Here is a 20784-nt window from a genome sequence, read left to right on the forward strand (position 1 = left end):
CTTCCTCATTTCCCCACAAACCCTACCTGTCCTTCACTCCTGGGACTCAGTGTGCACACTTTTCCCCCTGAAGCCTTCTCTAATGTCCTCAGAGGAAGTGTCTCCTCCCTTCTCTGGGCACCTTTGCTTGACCTTTATCTGCACTTCTTTCATGGACTTACCACTTTCTCCCCTTTGGCAAAATGAATTGTGTCCATACCTGTTCTACTTCACTAGACTCTGAACTCTGTCAACGCAGAGTTCTAGAAAGGAATCTAGCTTTCCCACAAGGCCTAGCTAATTGTTGGCAATTGGATTAAGAAATTCTTGGGGAGGAAGTCAGAAGAGGGTTACAGAAAAGGGAATTCTCAAGGCTTTCAGGAACAAGGCTATCATTCACTGTGTGCCTGGGTAGCTCCCATCACACCAGCAAGTTCAAAGGAAAAACACAGTGACAAAGATGGCCATTTTAGAACCCATTTATATTGTCAGTGTTACGCTGGGGTTGTTCCAGCCCCATTCCAGACTCTGAAACTGCATCAGACTGTTTGAACATTCATGGCTTCCTTGGGCCAAGTATAGCTGTCCAGTGTAAAGGAGTCATAATCTGGAGTGTAGACCAGGGATCTTACAAAAGCCTCCTTGTCCTTGGGCTCTGGGTAGTAGGAGGCCAGGTTGTGTTTGTACGCGAAGTCGAGGACCTAGGGAAAAACATAGTGGCTGAGGAACTGGAACCTGAGGAGGAACCTGCCTAAAAGTTGCCTGAAGGTTGCTTGGGAGCCTGTGGAAGGGGAATTCCCCCTGGAGAACCACGAACTGTTGTCCCTGAAGCCACTGGAGCAGAGGGATGGTGAGCTTTCTGCCTAGGTAGAAATAAACACTAGGCCAGGATCAAGAGGCCTCAGACTCATGTCTGCCTCTGCTTCCAACTGCTGGTGGGTGCTGAGCAGTGACATTACCATTGCTGAGCCTCAGTTTCCTCATCTGTAAAGTGTGAGTAATGCGACCTTTCTCTGGAGTGGTGTCCAATACTGGACACCTGATATCTCCCCTACCCCCTGCTAAATGTGGGCTGAATTGGGACAACAGCCTGGACATTGTTCTCTGCATATTAGATTTTGCTTCAGAAGAGCATGAATCTAAATATCCCCCAAAGGAAGGAAATGGACAGGGCAGAGTTGGGACTCTCAGCTGAACTGTTGGTCTCGAGGGCTGATTCTGGATTTTACAATGGACAATGCATGGGGAATAGATGCTTTTGTGCAATGTGTCTTCTGAAATTATTTTGAAAACTTATGGACAATGTAAAATATATATACTAATAAAAATGACAGTATAATAAACTCTAATACAACCATTATCTGTATCAATAATTATCAGTGTTGGGGCCAGTCTTTATTGTACCATGTTCTGATTCCCCGAAAACCCATCATCTCTGCAGGGTCTCTAGGATGACATTTTTCCTTGGAATATTCCATGAACCTGATCACCCCATGGCCCAGTCATTCTGAGATAAAGGGGGGAAATGAGCATCTACTCTGGTAAGAAAGGCACTGAGTATGGAGCTTTTTCCCTATCCTCTTTAATCTTTTTCAAACTCTGGGAGAAAGGAATTACTGGTGCCTTTGGAAAAGAGGGAAACTGAGGCTCAGGAAAATGAAGTAGTTGGTGGAGCTGGGACCCAACAGCCTGAACTCTTTCCATGCTACTATAAAAACTGACCTTTCTGTATAAATGGGCACTTATGATTCATTTTTTTAAAATTCCACCCACATTTTCATCCACAAGACTATGGACTTTAATGACCTTTTTGCCTGGTGTTTGAGGGGAAATCCAGGAGCTTTCCCAGAACTGGCCTGAGTGGGTGTTGGGGGTGGGGCTCAAGCTGCAGATAGGAGTTTCTCACCCAGCCTTGGGCTGCCTGCAGTGCAGCCCAAGGAGCTCAGGATGTCTCCATCGCTGCCATCCCCTTAGCTCTCCTAAACTCGCAGAGAGAGGAGGCTGTTGAGCCTCACTAACCACATTTCTGGGGGCAGGATGCTCCTTACTTTGATGGCGATTCTCAGAGACACATCTCGGATGGTGCTGAGTGGTGGGTACAGTCTCCCCTGGGACAAATGCTGCTCAGAGACCTCTTGGGCAATTTGCTGGGGAGAGAGAACCAAGAGGAATAAGCTGAGTTTCTGCCTTCCCAGAACAAGCCCAACCCATTACCCCAGAGACTCACCTCACCCCACACAGGTGGCCAACCATGGCCATTCCCCACTGTAGTCTCTGCCACCTCATGGCCCACTGGGAGCTTAATGCTTGGGCTTTTAAGCAAGGACACATCCTTTCTGTACTGAGAGACTGGCTGAAGCTTTAAGCAATATGAGACCCTGAATTCTAAAGAAGAATCACTAAGACCAAGGTGAATAAACTTGTGGCTTGTGAAGCAGACTCTGGGATATCCCCTTGGCTGGTCCAGCCTATTGCACAGAGATCCTGGAGACTCTCACTTCCCTAGTTCCATCCTCTCCCACATGCTTAGTAACATCCTGGGTACCCATCTAGGCCATCTTGTCTGTATTCAGAGCTCCTTGAGCTCTCCTCCAGCCCTGAGGAAAGGCTTCTCCTCTGAGTGACACCACAAAGGGGCCTTGGGCTTTATCTGAACGAATGTTCTACACACATCATCCTGGGAACAGCACCTCCCACAGAGCCTGTCTCTGAGGCCCAACTCTCCCCCTCAAGCCTCATCCTTCAGCCTCAGGCACTGGTGCTCAGCCAGCCTTGCAGAACAGCCTCTGTTATGTGCTGGCTCTGAATCCACTTCCACTCAATCTGCTTGTGTCAGATTTAAATTTGGGAGAAGCCATGGTGCTCTCTGAGAACTATGTCCAAGAATGGATGAGCCAAAGGAGTTGGTCTTGCCTCAGAGTTTGGCTGACATTAGGAAAGAGGGCCTCCTCCTCTTCTGCCTCATTTTCATCCTATGTCTCTTTTCCATTCATTGAGTCAAACATTAACTGAGCTCTGTGAGATGCCAGGCTCTGTGCTAGTTGCTGAGGATCCATGGTGGAGAAGCCCTTTTCCTCCTGTAGTCTGGAGTCAGTGGGCAATTAACAAACAGGTACAACAATTTTAACATAGAAGTGAGTGCAAGGAGAAGGGGGATAGAAGCATAGAGGAAGGCAGGGCCTAGTCTGCCATCTTCAGAAAAGCTTACCAGGAGAAGAGACATAAGCTAAGACCTGAAGGACAAAGTATGAATTACCCAAAAAGGGACAGGCAATAGCACATGCAATTTCTTGGAGAGAAGGAGGGAGGGGAGAGCGTGAGTTCTTGACTCTAAATAGAACCTTGACTAGGTTGATGGTAGGGGGGAGGCTAAAGGCTTGAGAAGGAAGGAGGGCTCAGTGATGATACATCTTATATAGAAGCCATGTGAAGGAGTTTGGGCTTTATTCTTTGAGAACTGAGGAGCCATTCGAATGTCTGAAGTGAGAGAGATGGACTGTTCTGGGTTTTGAAGGATTTTCTTGGTGGAGGTATAGAAGATGGGATCAGAGGGAAGCAGGATTTCCATGGCTAGATCTGCATCTGGAAAAGGTATCCTGTAGAGTGAGGCATGGTCACTTCTAAGACACTGGGCACTGGTAACACTCTGCTGCAGCTTGGGGTAAATCAGCTGGGACCATCCTGGTGCTATTGCTCACAAGCCCAGTGACCTTGTGCAGATAACTTAGACTCTCTGTGCCTCACTTCCCTTGAGTATCACATAAGGATAATCACTATATTTATTTTACAGAGTGGTCAAGGTGAAATATGTAAATCTCCTAAAAGTTGTATTAGTTTTTTTTCCATACAGAAATCAGATTCAACTTCAATTGTCTTAACTTAAAAGCACCCCTTTCAGAAATAGAACTTGCCAGTCCTTTGAAGGCCAGACTGTCAGCTCTAGAAGGGAGTGATCTTGTCCTGCTTGCAGCAAGAGACTAATACATGCATTGAGGAGAGGTTCCTGTGTAATTGATGGACACTGTTCATGAAATGATGGAGCTGAACGGTCCCACAGCACTAGGAGGTGGGCGTGCAGATGTCTCTTGGGGTTACATAGGAAGGCTCTAGCAATCACGTTTCTGCACAACAGGGGGATCTGCTTTCATGCTAACTCCAAGCAGGAAGTGACTCTTCCGTCCCATGGGGGTTTCAAATAGCTCTACCCACGGCCATGGCACACCACCACCAATGACACAGCAACAAGAAGAAATACCAGAATACTCACACAAGATGGTCAGACAGCCATGTCCTGAAGCCACAGCTAGTGTGCATATGGCTTGGGGGCTATTGTGCTTGCAGGTCTATACTACTTGCATGTCCTTGTGGAGCCAGTGCTCAAAGACCAGGATGTAGTAAGAAGGAACCTAGAGCATGAGACAGTTCCTTGTGGGGCCCACAGAAGTGGAGCTAGATAGGGCTGCATGGAAGCCATTCCCATGTCTTGCTGGGTTCGGGGCTCTCATCAGTGCCATGGTGATGGGGAAATGCAAACGTGTCAGAAATCACAGCAGAACCTTTGGTGCTCAGTGGGGATAAATAGATTTAGTATTTGTTTAGGGTTTTAATTAGTTTAACCTCCCAAAACAGACATTTCTATGCCTTGGTTTCCTCAGAGTGAGGATAATTGTGAAGTGCCTGGCATTAGTAAACATTTGGTAAATGTAAGCCACTATAGCTGTTATTACTAATCACCATTATTAGGAATGTGTGCTGTCATTCTTAATATATTCTTTCATTGCTTTCATCATGTCCAGTAAAGAATCATTTTGGGAGAGTTTCTAGTTAGAAACATGGAGCAGGAGCACCCCCATATCTGTGCTTAATATCCAAGTACTCAGATCCAGACTTGGAACCTATCCCTTAATAAGCCCCTAGTGGCGCTTATTCTGCAACAAGTTACCCTAGTAACATGGTCAAGATCAGTGTATGGAAGAATCCAATGCCTGTCATGGTCCATGAGCCTAGTTTCAGATGGTTTTGGTGGCATCTTCTCTGTTCTAGGCAAGTATATGGGCAGTGCTGTGAGGCAAGGAGCAGATTGAAGTATGTCCCCTCACTACCAGTGCTTCCTGCCAATGCCTCCTCCCATTGACTATTCCTTATTCCCCCTTAAAAATTGTGTGCGTGTTCTGAGAGAAGTTTAAGCCTCAAGGTGATGTTGAGAGAAGCTTGAGGTTCAAGCATTTTGAGGATCCACTGCTAGGGTGAGGGGCAGGTGGGTAGAAGAGATGAGAGAAGGATTCTTTGGGAGCCCAGTGTAGGACCTGGTATAGATCACAGGCCCTGTTGGGAGCATGCAAGGGAGGAGGGACAGCGATACCTCTGCCGTCAGGAGGAAGATCTCATCTGGGATGTGCCGGATCCCCCCAGCAATGACTCCCAGAGCCACTCCAGGGAACACATAGGCATTGTTTCCTTGCCCAGGAATGAAGGTCCTGCCATCTTCCAGAGTCACGCTCTTAAAGGGACTTCCACTGGCAAAGATCCCTCGGCCCTGGAGGCAGGAAGAAAACCAGAGATGGAACCTGGAGATTGGTTTCAGGCAGAATGGTGGCCTAGTTATTTTTCCCAGATGTTGAGCCCGTCTTCATCCTCTCCCACAGGCTCAGCGTTGTGCTGAGCACATTACAGGTGCTGAGAGCACACTTGTTCATTTGACCAGAAAGCTTAGCTCCCACTGAGTTACCTGGCAGCCAAGAAATCACTGAAAGGTGAAGGTTTTTAACCTGTCACCTCCCGACAGGGCTATCCCAGGACATGACAGGTGTGCAAGTGACCTAGAGTCTACAAATGCCTCAGGTTCTGGTCAAAACTCTACATTATTAGAGGAACCTTGAGCAGTATAACAGGATGGTAAGAGCCTGGGTTTTGGAGCCAGACCTGGGTTTGAGGGCCAGCTCTACTCCTTATTAGCTCGGTGACCTTGGGCAAGTTATTTCATCCTTCTGAACCTCATTTTGCTCATCAGTGATGTGGGGATTTTTTTTCACCCTCACAGGGTTACTCATAATTATTGTTACTGTGTCCTCTCAGCCTGGGGAAGGAAGGATTCCCCGCTGACCTCAGTGACCCGGTAGCACTTCTCAGCCGTGCACTCGGCCTTGCTGGTGGGGTTGCTCAGGGCAAAGATGATAGGGCGCTCGTGGAAGGAGGCCATGTCCCTCAGAATCTGCTCCGTGAAGGCTCCTGCGATGGCAGCAACACCTACAGGGAAAAGGGGGGGGGGGTAGTAGGGATGCCTACTCTTTATAAACAACCCATTCCTCTCCTGGTGGTAGTGGTGGTGGTAGGGAGCCAGGTGCAACATGAAAGACTTAGGAGTCTTAGAGATAGCGTCTGCCATAGGAATGGAGGGAGCCAAAAAGAAAAGGGTCTTCTTGCTCAAGCTGGGTAAGACCTCCAGTTAATCCCTAAGGGAACACTGGTCCACTTCAGGTCCCTGCCTGGTTAAGATGTACCTGTGAAGGCATTCCTGGGCATTGTCCTTTAGAGTGGGCTGCTCTCCCAGGCCAGGAAGAGGTGCCAGGGTCCCCTCTTTAGGGGAGCAGCACTCATTTGCTCCCAGACCAGCCCTGTGCTTTTCCGCTGCACTGGATAATTCTGCATCACTAAGCCCCAACTTGGTGCCTTAGTTCTATGATTTTTGTACAGTAGTCACTCAATAAAAGACTGTGGCACTGAAGCAGACATAGGATAGGGGAGAGAGCTGTGTTTCTATTGATCACTTAGGCCTCCTTGCTGAGCCTCAGTTTCCACCTGCAAGTCAAGAGGGTTAGCTGGGCTGAACAGTGGGTCTCCTGCCTCCTCCTACCTATGATAGCTGTGGGCTTTACCAGCTTCACCACCTCCTCCAGGGAGTTCACTTCAGGATGGTCCTGGGCAAACATCTCCTTCTCATGGTTCAGGTGGCTCCTCCCCTGCAGGGAAAGGAAAACACAATGCGGCTTGGCATTGAGAACTGCTGGGCAGGACATGGATGCATCTGGAGATCCTGAGAGCATCCCCTGTAGAGCCCTGTGCTTTGGTCTGAGCTATCAGAAGCCTGCTCCTCTTGAGCAGATCTCCTGGTAAAACCTAAGGTGGAACCTGAGGATTTTAATGTGTGTTTGTGTTACCATGTGGGGGTGGTGTGTGAGGTTTCTTTAATCCAAGCCACATGTGGAGAATCCATAAAACCTTTCTTTGTGCTGCTAGGGTCATGGCTCTGGGGCCAGGACAGCAAGGCTCTCGTGAAATGTCTGAGACTGACCAGGACCCTTGGCCCCAAGGTGTCCAGCACTCACAGGGGCAGTTGAGTGATGGGGGGCCTGTGCTCCTGCCAAGGTCAGGGAGCTAATGTGAATGTATTTTACAAGGGCCATTAACCTCCCCAGGAACAATAATAAGCTAAGTTCCAGAGAAGGCTTGCCAAGGTTGGCTGTTCCCAACAAGCTCAGGATTCCTTCCATTTGTTCAAATAGGAATCAGTGGGTGACAGTACGGTAAATAGCACAAAGGTTTCTGATGACTCCTTTGGGTCAGCTGGCCTCCTGAGAATCAGAGTGAAGACACCAGCTTTGAGGGATATTTGAGTAGAGATGAGCTCCATGGGATGAACAAAATAATGCTGGAAGGTGGCAAGAGGGAAGTGTGGCAATCTCTGGCAGCTTTTACCTGTGCCTGCACTATGCTCTGGAATGACCTGGGGTGAGAGGACGAATTCCTTCTAGTGGTAATTGGGTTCTATATGAGACAAGGGAAGGTCAGTTTCTTCTTGAAGGTCTCTACTGTTCTTGGTTGATAGCCCCATGGCCTCCCCTCATCCTATCTGGGTCATCTTATTATTTTTTTTTAATTTTTAAGAGAGAGACACTGTGAGTGGGGGAGTGGGGCAGAGGAAGAGCAAGAGATAATCTTAAGCAGGCTCCACACTCAGTGCAGAGCCTGATGTGGGGCTCTATCCCACTACTCTGGGATCATGAGCTGAGCCGAAATCAAGTTGGATGCTCAACCAACTGAGCCATCCAGGTGCCCCATCTGTCATCTTTTTAAAAAATCTTTCACTGATATTCTATGTTAGTGAAATTTGGGGCATTAAAACATGGAGAGCTCAGTGAAGTCCTAAAGGAGGAGGCCATCCAATTGTGTCCCTCACCACATTCCAGTCAGAAGCTGGACTGTTTCTCTCTCATTCATTCTTTGGCCCACACCTCAAACATAATTATGTACTCATTACATGCCAGGCATTGGTATAAAGACTATATAGATTAGGGGCGAGAGAGACAATTAAAAGGGCAGCTGCCCTATAGTGTGGCAAGTGCAATGTATGGAGGCTATATGAGCATAAATGTAGGAAATGAATTGACACCTAGATGTTCAGGGAAAGCAACTTGGAGGAGGTAACAGAAGACAAGGAGGAAACAGATGGGGTTAATGGTTGAGAGTGGGTATGTAGAAAAAGAGAAGGGCATTTCAAGCAGAGGAACAAAATATGCAAGGATGTGGGAGAGACAGCATGTTACTTCTGGAAAACTATGATTTACTGTGGCTGGAGGTTAGTGCAAGGCAAGAAGTGGTGGGAGATAAAGCTGGAAGAGGCATACATATACAAACTTGCTCACATATTGAGAGCTTTTGGAAGAGATACTTTGGGGTGTGTTTCTTGCTTTGGAGATTAGAACCTTGTTCTCCTGTTTGCCTTCTATTTTGTTTGAGTACTCTGCCCCTTGGCGACCTCTTATAGTCCAGTTCCGATAGCTGTAGGTGTCAAGAAGCCTCTAGGTTTCCAGACTGACAGTACCTTGACAATGAGTCCCTTGGAGTCCACCATCCAGATCTTCCTTGTGGCCTCTGCCTTGGGTACACCTTCTTTCTCTAGAGCCATGACAAGGAGGTGGGCGATGCCCATGGCTGCCTGGGAGGGAACATCCATATGGCAGATGTTCAGATACAAGGCAAATGGCTGCTCACCATTTATCAGATGCTTTACCAAGATTCTCTCTTCTCCATACCTTTCCCCCCACTCCTAGGAGGCTTGGTTAAGTCCTTGAGACACCCAAATGTTGGTGTCCAGGCAGCTGCAATTATCACAATATACCTGTGTTGCTTCCTCTTCTCAGCACCCCCGAACACCTCCCTTCCTTCATGCTTCTCCACCCATCTTTATTCTCCTGATGTCACCTACCTCACCTGCGCCTTGGAAAACAAACACATGATTGGAGAGCTTGTTCTTGGTGATTCGCAGAGCAGCCAGGATCCCCGCTACAGCGACAGAGGCTGTGCCTGTAACAGAGGGCACTGAGATCAATCTCTGGTCACTGGCTCCCAAACCCTAAGAGAAGACCCTTGGCAGAGTTTCCCACACCTAGAATGTGTAGCCAAAGAAGCAACTTTCCTTAGCCCTTAGAGAAGCCTGTAAGCATGCAGGTTTGGAGCAAAGATATGTCCTCTTTTGTAGAAAAATGTCCTTTTGAGAAAGAGCTCCTGGATTGTGACTAGACTCTGGGAGGGAAGATCAGATAGGTGTTACTACCACCATCATTCATAAATGAAATGACAAGGACAAACATAACAGAGGCCAAAAAGAAGCATGAACCTCATAGAATAATTTGTTTACAGTATAAATGGATTAAAAAAAACAAATTAAAAATGAAACCACAAAGTAGCCATGAGCCATTAAGTGACTATGTGATCTGAGCTATCTATCTTATCAACCAAGTCATAAGGCTGGGTGTGCCCAGTAGCATAACATCATCAAATGGCTTGGAGCCCATCTGAAAGGTACAAATAAGTTGCATGAGCAGGTGGCTCAGACTCATTTGACACCTACTTCTGCTGCATGATGTCCTCTCCTTCAGTGCACACCTAGGGCCTCATATGATCAAGGAGAAAAAAGCTTGGGCTTGGTTTACAGATCATGCTTAATGATATGCTGGAATCAATGAGAAATTTATGTTGCAGCTTCACAGCCCCAATGAAAAGTAGTCCTAAAGGGTAACAGTGAGGAAAATATTCCTAATGCACATGACTTCAAGTTATAAATTTGGTTGTCCATTTTGGTCCAAGAGATGGCTAGACCTATATTGATTCATTGGCAGTTGCTAATGGTTTAGCTGATGGTCAGGCACTTAGAATAAAATAAACAGTAAGGTTGGTGATGAGGAAGCCTAGGATAGGGGTGTGTGGATGGACATCTTGGGAAAGGTATAGAGTGTGAACAAAGTTGTGCCACACATGAAAATTGAGCAAAGGGCATAATGAAATAGGTTCTCTCTACCAGGTGGACAAAATTGCATGTCATGTATATGTTAGTCAGTGTCCTTCTTCTGCCACTTAGGGTTTGCTCAATGAGTTTATGTACCAAGTAGCCATGGTGGCAAGGACAGAGGCTAATGCATGGACTTCCTCTCATCAAGGTTGACCTGCTACTGCTGAATGACTAACCTGTCAATGGCAGATGCCAACATTAAGCTCCTGGTATGACACCATTCTCTGGGAAGAACATCTACCTGGCAGTGGAATGGTTACTTTGGACTCTTTCCATTATAGACAAGAAAGGCATTTATCCTCAATGGACTAAAAATATATTTTGGCTATAGATTTGCTTTCCCTACATGTAATACTCTACCAGTGCCATAATCTGTGGATGTTTGGAATCTGTGGATAGCCTATTCACCATTGATATATTCCAGACAAAAGGCTTCTGATCAGGAATTCATTTCAAAGTAATGGAAATGCACCAATAGGCTTATGCCCATGGAATTCAGTGGTCTTAACATGTACTCTACCACCTAGGAGCAGCTGGCCTAATAGATCAGTAGAATGGTCTACTTAAGACTTAGTCAAGGTAACACCCTTGAAGATGGTGAAATTCTATTTTACAGGATGCAATTTGACTTAGCACATGCTACACTGTGTTCTTTCTTCCATGGCCAGAATATTTGGGTCTGGAAAGCAAAGGGTTGAAGTGGAAGTGGCTCCTTTCACCATTTCACCTGATAACTCACTTGTACACATTCTTCCATTTTGTGCTCTTTGGATTGGAGGTATTTGGTTCCCAAGAAACAAATGCCTGTATTAGAGTTCACAGCATGGTTCTACCAAATTGAGGGGTGAGAGTGCCACCTGGCCATTTGGTACTTTTTTCTTATTTATTTTATTTTATTTTTTGCCATGAAACCAATGGGCAAAGAAAGAGAGGGTGTGGTTATTCATCCTGATAACTGAGGGGAAACTGAAGATAGGGAGGACTAGATCTGAGCCCAGGGGATTCTCTGGGGTGTGTTTTAGTACTTCCAGGCTCAATAGTAGATATTAATGAATATTACTGCAACAAAACAGAGGCAGGACCACTTAGTATTCACACTATTCAGATATAAAAGGTTTGGGTCATCCCACTAGAGGACCCTGGCCAGCTGAAGTCCTGTCTGAGGACAAGAAAGCATAGAATGGGATGTTGAGGGAGAAATGTATAAACATCAATTATGGACTCATGACTGGTTACAGAAACAAGGAATACAGCAGCCATGCAGATTTTCATCCTTGAGTATATATGTAATGGTATATATTAGCTAATTTATTCTCCCTTCTCCTTCCTCTTAATTCTATAATTTAGTCTTTAGGTAACAGAATTTTCAAACATGACTGTGACAGAGTTTTAAGATAGTTAATCCTGACCAGAGATGGGTAGTGTGACTGTTTTCCAGAGATGAAGAGAATGACTGTACAGACTTTGCCTCTCCCCATTTTGAGGAGAAGGTGAGAATGTCTTCGTTTGTTGCAAAGATATGTTTTGTTGGAATTGTTTTTGTTGTTTTCTGGAAGTATCAGTGCATACAACGCGGTGTACGGATGCTGAGTAGCTAAAAGGATCGACTGTGCCAATTACTGGGTATAACTGTTTCTTAGTTTCAAACCCACTCTTCACTCTGCTTTGTCTGCAGACCAGCTTTGCCAGCTTTGTCAACTGGCTTTATGCTGGGCTCTGCCAGTGAGGGGCACCAGAGGGTGACTGAAAGGCTGGGTTAGGGGGAAGGAAGAACGCTTCTGCAGCATCATCCCCGCCTTGTGAGATTGCCCGGATAAAATGTAGGACACTTAAATTTAGATTTTTGATAAACAACAAATAACTTTTTTTAAATGTAAGCATTCCCATCCAATATTAGCATAAGTATTCTAAAAAATTATTCATGATTATCAAAATTCATTATTTATCTGAAATTCAAATTTAAGTAGGCATGCTGCATTTTGACCTTGCTAAATCTGGAAACCCCACAGCCTTGGTTTTCCACTTCCACAGCAATAGATTGTTCCCGAAGCAGTGGATGAATCCAGTTTGCAGTCTGTCCATTAGTTGCAGAAGCAGCCTCATAGTGCACCCCTCAGAGACAACAACGCTAGCCGGCTGCCACCTGGTCTTCCCTTTGTTCCCTGAGGAGTAGGTCCTTAATGCTTTTCATTTTTAAATACATAATCAGTAGGTTGATTTTAAATACATAATAATACATAATACATTTTTAAATACATAATCAGCAATTCTTTGTATTTTCTCTCTTAAAGCAACTGGTGTAGACCCTTACTGACAGAGAGTTCACAACACAGTAATCACATGGGGAATGGGAATCCTCCATAATAGTCAAAGAAAAGAAAGTTACAGTGGGACTATCTGTGGAATGTTAAAGTTGCACAAATCAAAGAAACTGATGTTGTCCAAGGCTGGTGAGGGAGTAGTGAAAAGTAAAAAATTCCAGCATAAATTGTATTTTACAATGCTATGAGCTTTTTTTGGAAAACAATTTCCCAATATAGACCAAAGGCATAAAATGCTTGTGCCCTTTACCCTCATACTTCTACTTCTGGTAATCTATGTATGGAAAAATCCAAAACGCATGTCCTAGGATCTTTATGACAGTGTTATTTTTAATACAGAATGACTGGAAATAACTTAAACATCTAACAAAGGAGCAACTATTAAGTAAAGAGTGTGGACACTCAGAATATATTGCAGCCATTAAAAATTATTATGAAGATGATGTGGCAACACAGAAGAGGCTATTAAGTGAGTAACATCAGATAATTGTTCTAAGTGCTTTAGATGTCTAACTGTAAAGACATTTATTTGTTTAATCCTAAGTACTATCATCCTCATTTTACAGCCCAGGAAAATGAAATATAGAGTAGTTTTCTGACTTGTCCAAGATCATATAACAAAGTGAGGATTTGAACCCAGGGAACCAGGCCCTAGGCCTTGTGCTTTTTTTTTTTTTTTTTAAGTTTATTTTATTCATTTTGAGAGAGAGAAAGAGCAGAGGAGGGGCAGAGAGAGAATCCTAAGTAGGCTCCACACTGTCAGCACATAAGCCTGACATGGGGCTCAAACTCATGAATGTGAGATCATGACCTGAGCCAAAATCAAGAGTTGGATGCTTAACCTACTGAGACACCTAGGTGCCCCTAGGTCTTATGCTCTTAACTACTAAACTGCGTTTCACTGAGTTAGTTGGAAGGAAGAGAAACTTAAAAGGTTGTTCTGTGTAACGAAAAACACAGAATCTGGAAGGAACAATATAACTAAAGGTTGCAGGGTGGGAATATGAGTGAATTTCCTGTTTTCTCTTTCCAGTTTTCTAAGGGATTAGTACTTTGGTAGCTCTGGGGAAGGGCCTTATCCCAGAATGTGGGTTGGATTTGTGTCTGGCTTAGAGGCCATGTATTGGGCAAAGACAGGGGGCACAGCAAACAGTTGGAGCCTAACAAGTGCACGTTCATCGTTGTGGACCTCAGAAGGTAGGACCTGAGGTAGGAACAAGAAGGTGGGGTGCACACAGGAATGGCCTGGGTGGGGGGGACTGCCAAAGTGTAACAGGGTCCTACAGCCAGGGCTGAGGACTACTGGGGGCTTTCCTAACATCCTTTGGAGGGTCCCCAAGAGCTCATTGTGCATGTACTGAGGGCTTACCAGGTGACAGGCACCATGCTAGGCACTGCAAAAGATGAATCAAACACGGTCCCTGCCCCCAGGGACTCCCTGTTCACCAAGGCTTGGGCACAAATAACTGTAACATAATCAGCAGTTAGAGGTCACTATTTAGGGCTAATTGCATTCAGTTATTTATGAAGCATCAGTTATAGTTAAGTATACTGTCGGCATCAACCTACCTTTGCAGCTTCATGCCTCCCCACATACTCTGTGTTCCAGGCGCACTACTGATCATTCCCTGACAGGTCACGTCTTTTTACACTTCTATGTTTTGCCCATGCTGTTTACCAGCTTAGGACCTTCTGCGTTGTTATTTCTTCCTTAAGACTCAGCTCAAATGATCTCCTCTGCCAGATATCCTCTGCTTTTCCCAGCCAGGCATCCTGAACCTCTCCTTCTTTTCCCAGATCTATTTTTTATCTAACCTGAATAAAGCTGGGCTATGTCATGGCCAGGCTCAGCACTGTACTGCATCCAAAACTGATAGCCAAGAAAGCATCAAAAAGCAATTTAAGTAATTACTGAAATCATTTACATAGGTAGTGAGAATTGCATGGTATGGTGCTCCTCTAAATTCCTAAATACCTTGGTCTCTTATTTTCTTGAAGTCCACTTATTGTGTCAGCTAGTCCCCATTTCTCTTTCTGGAAACAACTCCACCCATCCTACTCTCTGGCCCCCAAGAGCTGTTTTCATTTTAGTTCTACTGAGTCAGAGCCTGTATTTCAAAAGGTCTTCAGATGACTTATATGGCCATTTAAGTCTGCGATGCACTGAACTAGACGACTTCTCTAGCTGAAGTACTAGTTTCCTTCCACTGGATAGAGAGGGAGTCTTCTGCTCATCTGATTCTATTTTGGGACATCTGCCCCCGGCAAGGAGATGTGCAAAACATGTGCCACCAGATGGCGCCAAAGATATTCCATCAGAGAAGACACTGTGCTTGATGGCTCTTTACCTTCTCCGATGCCAGGGATCTATTGTGGTTAGAACCTGCAAGCTGACTATCTGGGCTTGCCTGCAGAAATCCAGTGCTGGATGGGGACTGGAGAGCATGACCTACCCCAAGCACACAGGTGAGGAAACTGAGGCCCCTTTCAGTCAATCAGTTGGAAGCAGAGCAGGGATACCTGCAGTGCTGCTTCCACCCCTTCGTGGCCCATGAGGCTCAGCCAGCCTCTCCTGAGTCTGGACTTGTAGGCAGCAGGTGGGGCATTATGAGCTCTCCTTGAGGGAGAACTGAGGGGTGGTGGAGGTAGAAAGAAGTGAATTAGGCAGTGGATGTCAATGGCTCTGGCAGGGGTGGAGAACACGAAACAATGGGAAATCTGATAGGAAAGAAGGGAACATTTCGATGAGAGGAGAGAAAGCCAACTGACATTTATTGATCCCTCTCACTGTGACCTTGACTCTGTGCTATGTATGTGCTCACCTGCATTTGCTCATTTAATCTTCACAAAATAACTACCAAACAAGTACTATGAGCTCCGTTTTCTCCCCATCTCAGAAGTGGAAAGTGAGGTTCAAAGGGAACAGCAACAGTCAGAAGAGAACTTCTGAATCCTCTTACCACCAAGTCTGTAAACCCTTTTCCTCCATATCCATTTGCTTTGCGTTTCCTCCCGTTACCACCAATGAACTGTCCCTGCTCCTAGCTAAAGCCACCCCCAGGTGTGTGTCAGGTCCCATCATTTTTGCCTGCTCTCCTTTGTAATTTTCTCTCCTTTTTTCTGCGTCAATTTCTCCTCTACCAGATCACTGCCATCAGCACACAAACATGTCATCAAGCTCCCATCTTTAAAAAGGCTTCCTCTTGACTCTCTATAGTCCTACCCTAGTTCTTATTTGGAAGAGCTGTGTATACTTATTGCCTGTTTCCTTTTTTCTCAGTCTCCCTGAAACCAGTCAAGTCAATCAGCTGTCCCCACCTCTTGACAAGGTCACCTGTGCCACCACCTTGTCACATTCGGTTGTCAGTCCTTAGTCACTTCTTCTTTGACTTCTCAGCAGCATTGGATACTACTGCTTATTTTCCCTTGGGAAACTCCTTCTGCACTTGGCTCCTGGAGCCCCACACTCATCGGCTACCTCGCTGGCTACTTCTTCCGGCTCTCCTTTCTGGAACCTTCCTCTGAGGCAAGTTACCCTGATTATAGACCGGAACTCAAGAGGAAGAAGAGCAGTTCTTGAGCCCCATATTATAAAGTTGGCCAAATACAGTTATCTCCATCATTAACTTTCATTTGGGGCAGCTCTTGGGTAACGTGTTAGGGAATTAAAAGTGGAGAGGAAGGAAGCTGTTTAGCTTTCTGAAGGTAACAACCTGAAGAAACCCAGGCGTGCAGGGATGTTGTTGAACATGGCTTGTGCCCATAAATGCCACGGGCCACCTAAAGTGTGACTGGCTGTTTCCCATTCACAATGAAAGAAAAACAAGTTTTCCTCTTTAGAGGGAGCTTCCATAATTACACTTCCTGCAAACTGAGGATCAGAGGCTGTCCATTCAGGAAATGCACAAAAGGATGAGCTGAAAATGTAATTTCTATTCTGTTTTTAATAGTCACATTTGACGAAGTGATAGGGAACTTCCATGGTGAACAACAGATTACTGGAGAAAAGGGAAAGAATTAGCCATTTTGTAGGTGAGGTGAGACTGCTGTCCCAGACAGGGAGAAGGGCAGGGAGTTAGACTTGGTCAGGGTCTGCTCAAAGCGGCTTTGGAGGCCTAGGGCCCTGGGGGACTGGGTTTTGTCCACTGCAAGGCCAGGCCTGCTTCCAGGATCTGCATAATTACCTTCCCAAAGCAGCTGGCTACCGTCACTCACTTGTTCATTAGTGTGTCTGGGGGCCTGTTTCTGGGCCTTCACTGCACCTGGCCTTGCAGATATAAGGATAAATAGAACAGTCTGTCTGTAGGTAGTTAACAGCTTATATGTTCAGAAAAATTCAAGTTCCCTTAATGATACCAAGCAAAGGCCTTCTAAACAACTTCAGTCCTATTTCTGTGTCATGAGGAGAATTTTCTGAAACTGCTGGACCCTCTAGAAGGCAGTTCCTGGCCCATGCAGAAGATGGGTTAGACCTATTCAGACACACTCTGGAGGAACCAGAAAGAGTAATTACCAGCTTTTTGCTTCTCTGGGCTTTTACCTGATGCAGCAGACTAATGGGAGGTCACAGAGGAGCCAGGATCAGATGTAAGAGACCCATGGGAATCTCAGGGCTAGAGACGGCCCTGTAAGTGAAGAGCAGGCACAGAACACAGGGCTTCATGAAAAGGAAGGCTGTGGAGAGAGAAGGTTGAAAAGGCCAGGAGAGGCCTCACTGTGAGGGAAAGAGAACAGAAAGGCCAGGAAGTACTGTTCCATGTGTGTGGCTGTGGTGTAGGAAAGAGGGCAGCAGACCCCCAAGAGCCGGAAATAACTCCTGGTGTCTGGTAAACAGGACAGATCAGCTGGACAAAGTCTTCAGAGCTTGGCCACTCCTTCCCATCTGCCCCTTTGGTATCATGACAAACTTAGCTCTGGGGAACTTAGAAGCGTTCTGCAAAGTGGGTGACTCCTGAGCTCTGGAGAAAGGTGGGATCAGCCAGACACCAGTGGGACAGGCTTGGCCCTAGGTGTGGTACCTTGGAGGAGGTGAAGCCTGAGACTTTAAGGACACACAGAAGTCAGCCAAGAGCAGAAGAGAATTCTAGGCAAAGGGATAAGCACATTCAAAATCACAGAGTTGGCAGAAAATTCATAGAATCGTGAGGAGTTCAATGGGTTGGAAGAATAGGGTATATGTGGAAGGTGGATAAACGTCCTGCCTCCTTCTCAGGCTTGCCCAGATCTGTGCTCACACCCATCTCTTTCCTCACCTCCACCAAAGCGCCTCTATCCTGGGTATCAACCATTCTTCCCTCCCTCTCATACTTATGTGCCAGGAGCATACTATGCACCAGAGGTATTTGTACTAGGTACCAGAACTAAGTACTGTTACGTGCCTGTCCCTGCCTATACATGACTCCTGTCCTTATAATGACCTGGTGCCATAAACTGGGGTAATTCTGGTGTAAAGTTGGTGTAAAGTCCAGCCAACTAGAATAGATGCTGGCCTTTTGAAACCATCTTGGTCATTCTGTACATACTGACGATTATCATTTCGGGCTGTTAATACTATGATGTCCATTTTGCAGATAAAGAAGGCTGTGAGGATTTAAGTCAAGTGGCCAAAGCCAAAGGGAGAAAAATGGGGATTCAGACCTAGGCTTGTCTCAATACAAGGTCTGACTATTAAGCACTCAGACTCACAAATTAAAATTTGAAAGTGTGAGGGGGTGATGATGGCCTGACATGCCACAGGGCACGCTGACAGGCCATCTGGCCCCAGGTATGTGGTAGGACTTGGGAGTAGTGCAGATCCAGGGCAGGCCGGTGGGGTAGGAGGATGCTGTGGACTGGACACGCCAGCTAGACTTTCACACCCGAGCCACACTGTGTGAGGAGCTAGCAGTGGGGGCCGGAGGTCCATGGTCACTAGGCCAGCAGCATCCTGGATATGGCTTCTGTGGAAGAAGGCAGCTGGCCTGTCCTCCAGCACGATCATTCCTATTGCTGTCCCCTTTCCAGTTTCCTCCTCCCCTAAGAGCAGGGAGGCTTCTCTGGTCCCAGTTGAAACAAGTCACCTGAGCCTCTGTCTTTTCCAAAGTCTCCCGATAAGACTGCCAGCAGTATGTCAGCACACAAGCAGCCCTGCTCACCGAGGACCAGCCTGGGGCGGCTGAGGCTCTCTGTGAGCCAGCTGGGGTGGGCAAAGAGGAGACCGTCAGCAGTCCTGGGGAGCGCTTCACCCTTCCAGCACTGGGTTTCCAGAGGCCCCACCGTGTGGTCAGCCCTGTGGGGTGAATCCAAGGTGTGTGGTACAGCCGGACTGGCTGGGAGACAGTTCAAATTATGTGCTGGAGCTCCTGCTCAGCTCCAGGCATGGCCCTGCCCTCTTGGAGCTGTCTGCTGTGATCCTCAAGCCCTCAGTCCCACCTTCCTTGTTCCACCAAGGATGTGATGCTGGGCCGGTATTCGGAGCCGGCAGCATGGCCCCAGTGTCATTTTCACGTGGCAGCCTGGTTCCAGCCCCTCCCATATGTGGGGTTTCAGGTAGATTCCGATGAGGAGTCCTGCTGGGGTGTGTTGGGTCTGTTCCCAGCAACCACATATAACTTGTTTTTGGGGTCTGTTTGCCACGGTCATCCCTCCCTTCTGCCCTCCCTCCCTCTCAACCCTTTTCAATTCTGCATACGGTGTTCCTTTTTCTATTTTTGAGCATGGCTATATAGTTTTATGTTTCATTTCTCTTAACTTTGGAGTTAAAGATTAAGCATGAGCTTCATCTTCCATGTTTCCCCCTGAGTCCTGGAATTGCTCACCAATGTCCTAATTGCCCACTTAGCACTGAGAACACACATCATAGGCTTCTGGTCCTGGACTCATCAGTAACCAGCTGATGGTGTGGTCAAGCCCCTTCCCCTCTCTGGATCTCCTCTTTGGTCTGTAAACCAGGGGAGGAGGGGATGGGAAAGACGGGAGCAGCAGGCTTCTGGAGACTAGTGATATCCCCACTTATGTGGGATCTGGAATTTAATCCTTAGCAAGAAGACTCGTTGCACCGCCTCACCCACACAGGGGAATAGGCAGCCTGATGTCATGGAGAGAGAGTGGAGAACTGTGAGTCAGAAACAACTAGGTTCTGGTCCCACTTTGTGTCTGTCTGGCTATGTGACCTGGAGCAAAAATTAATGCTTGAACTCCAGTTTCCTTACCAGTGACAGGGGACAGCAATGTCTGTCCTCCCTGAGGGTTTGGGGGGCTGTTGCCAGGAAGTTACGAGGCAGTATGGATTAAAAAAATAGCTCACACCTAAAGTTCTCTGTGCATGCAAAATATTATTTGGCACAGCTTGGGCTCCCTGGGAAGCACATTCTGAGACATGTAGAGTGTTCAGGATGTTACCAAGAAGTGCCCTTGGGATTGGCACCTATGGAAGCGAGTGGGAAAGGGGTGGGGCAGGGGGAAAGCAGGAGGGAGCAGAGGAGAAGCTGGGCTGTGATGCAGTCCCCAAAGCCTCAGCCAACCCTGTGGGGGAGCTCTGGAGTTCAATGTCCCCTCAGACTTGTCCTGCATTGGGCCAAAGTGGTTGGCCTTTTATATTCCCTCATCACGGCAGGTGAGGGCATCCCTGGCAGGGCAGGACCGTGAGCGAGGCAGCTCTGGAGCTGGGACTCTGCCCGAGGCAGCTGACAGCCCTGCCAGTAGTTGGGGCATCAAGTCTTTTCTCGAAGGAAGATCTGGGTGGTGTGCCTCCACCCCCACCTCTTTACTGTTATTACTTACATGCTCCTACCTAACAGTCAGCCTGTCCTATCAAAGACTTGATATTACAGGGCTCCTGACATTCTGGTACTGTTCGCTAGCTCTCATCACACATTTCAGATGCATGGCTTTAGTTTTTAATTGCTGAGAAAAGAATGGGAAAGTCCTCTGCTGTCTGCTGTGGGACCCAGAAAACTATTCCATCCAGCTTTGCCTGGGAGCGAAATAGACTCTGCTGGGACTGGCTATGAACAGGAAATCAAAACCAATGAATTTAACAATGAATTGACTAAATTAAAAATGCTACATGTGTACACACGACGATGTAAATCCATCTGAGTGTAAGCACATGTGGGGGGCACTACTGTGTAAGTACATGTATGATGACCTGGACAAGACAGAGGCTGCAGGGGCAGGTGTCCAAGGTAGACATGCCCACGGGAATTGGCGGGTATG

The 20784-nt window shown here is 46.6% G+C and overlaps 1 protein-coding gene across 3 annotated transcripts in view; it reads right to left on the reverse strand.

Moving 5' to 3' along the window:
• Positions 1–442: 442 nt before the first annotated feature.
• Positions 443–20784, reverse strand: part of ME3 (malic enzyme 3) — a 193403-nt gene continuing 173061 nt past the window's right edge. For all 3 annotated transcript variants that reach the window (XM_086678527.1, XM_086678526.1, XM_086678528.1), the window contains 7 exons: positions 9185–9282; positions 8801–8914; positions 6833–6938; positions 6083–6225; positions 5342–5515; positions 2028–2126; positions 443–680 (listed from right to left, as the gene is read on the reverse strand). In XM_086678527.1, the coding sequence (XP_086534653.1) occupies positions 519–680; positions 2028–2126; positions 5342–5515; positions 6083–6225; positions 6833–6938; positions 8801–8914; positions 9185–9282 (896 nt within the window). In that variant the 3' untranslated portion in view covers positions 443–518. The remainder of the gene's footprint in view (positions 681–2027; positions 2127–5341; positions 5516–6082; positions 6226–6832; positions 6939–8800; positions 8915–9184; positions 9283–20784) is intronic.

The sequence above is a fragment of the Puma concolor genome, chromosome D1 (assembly GCF_028749965.1).
Source record: "Puma concolor isolate L17-30 chromosome D1, mPumCon1.1.hap2, whole genome shotgun sequence".
NCBI classification, from domain to species: Eukaryota; Metazoa; Chordata; class Mammalia; order Carnivora; family Felidae; genus Puma; species Puma concolor.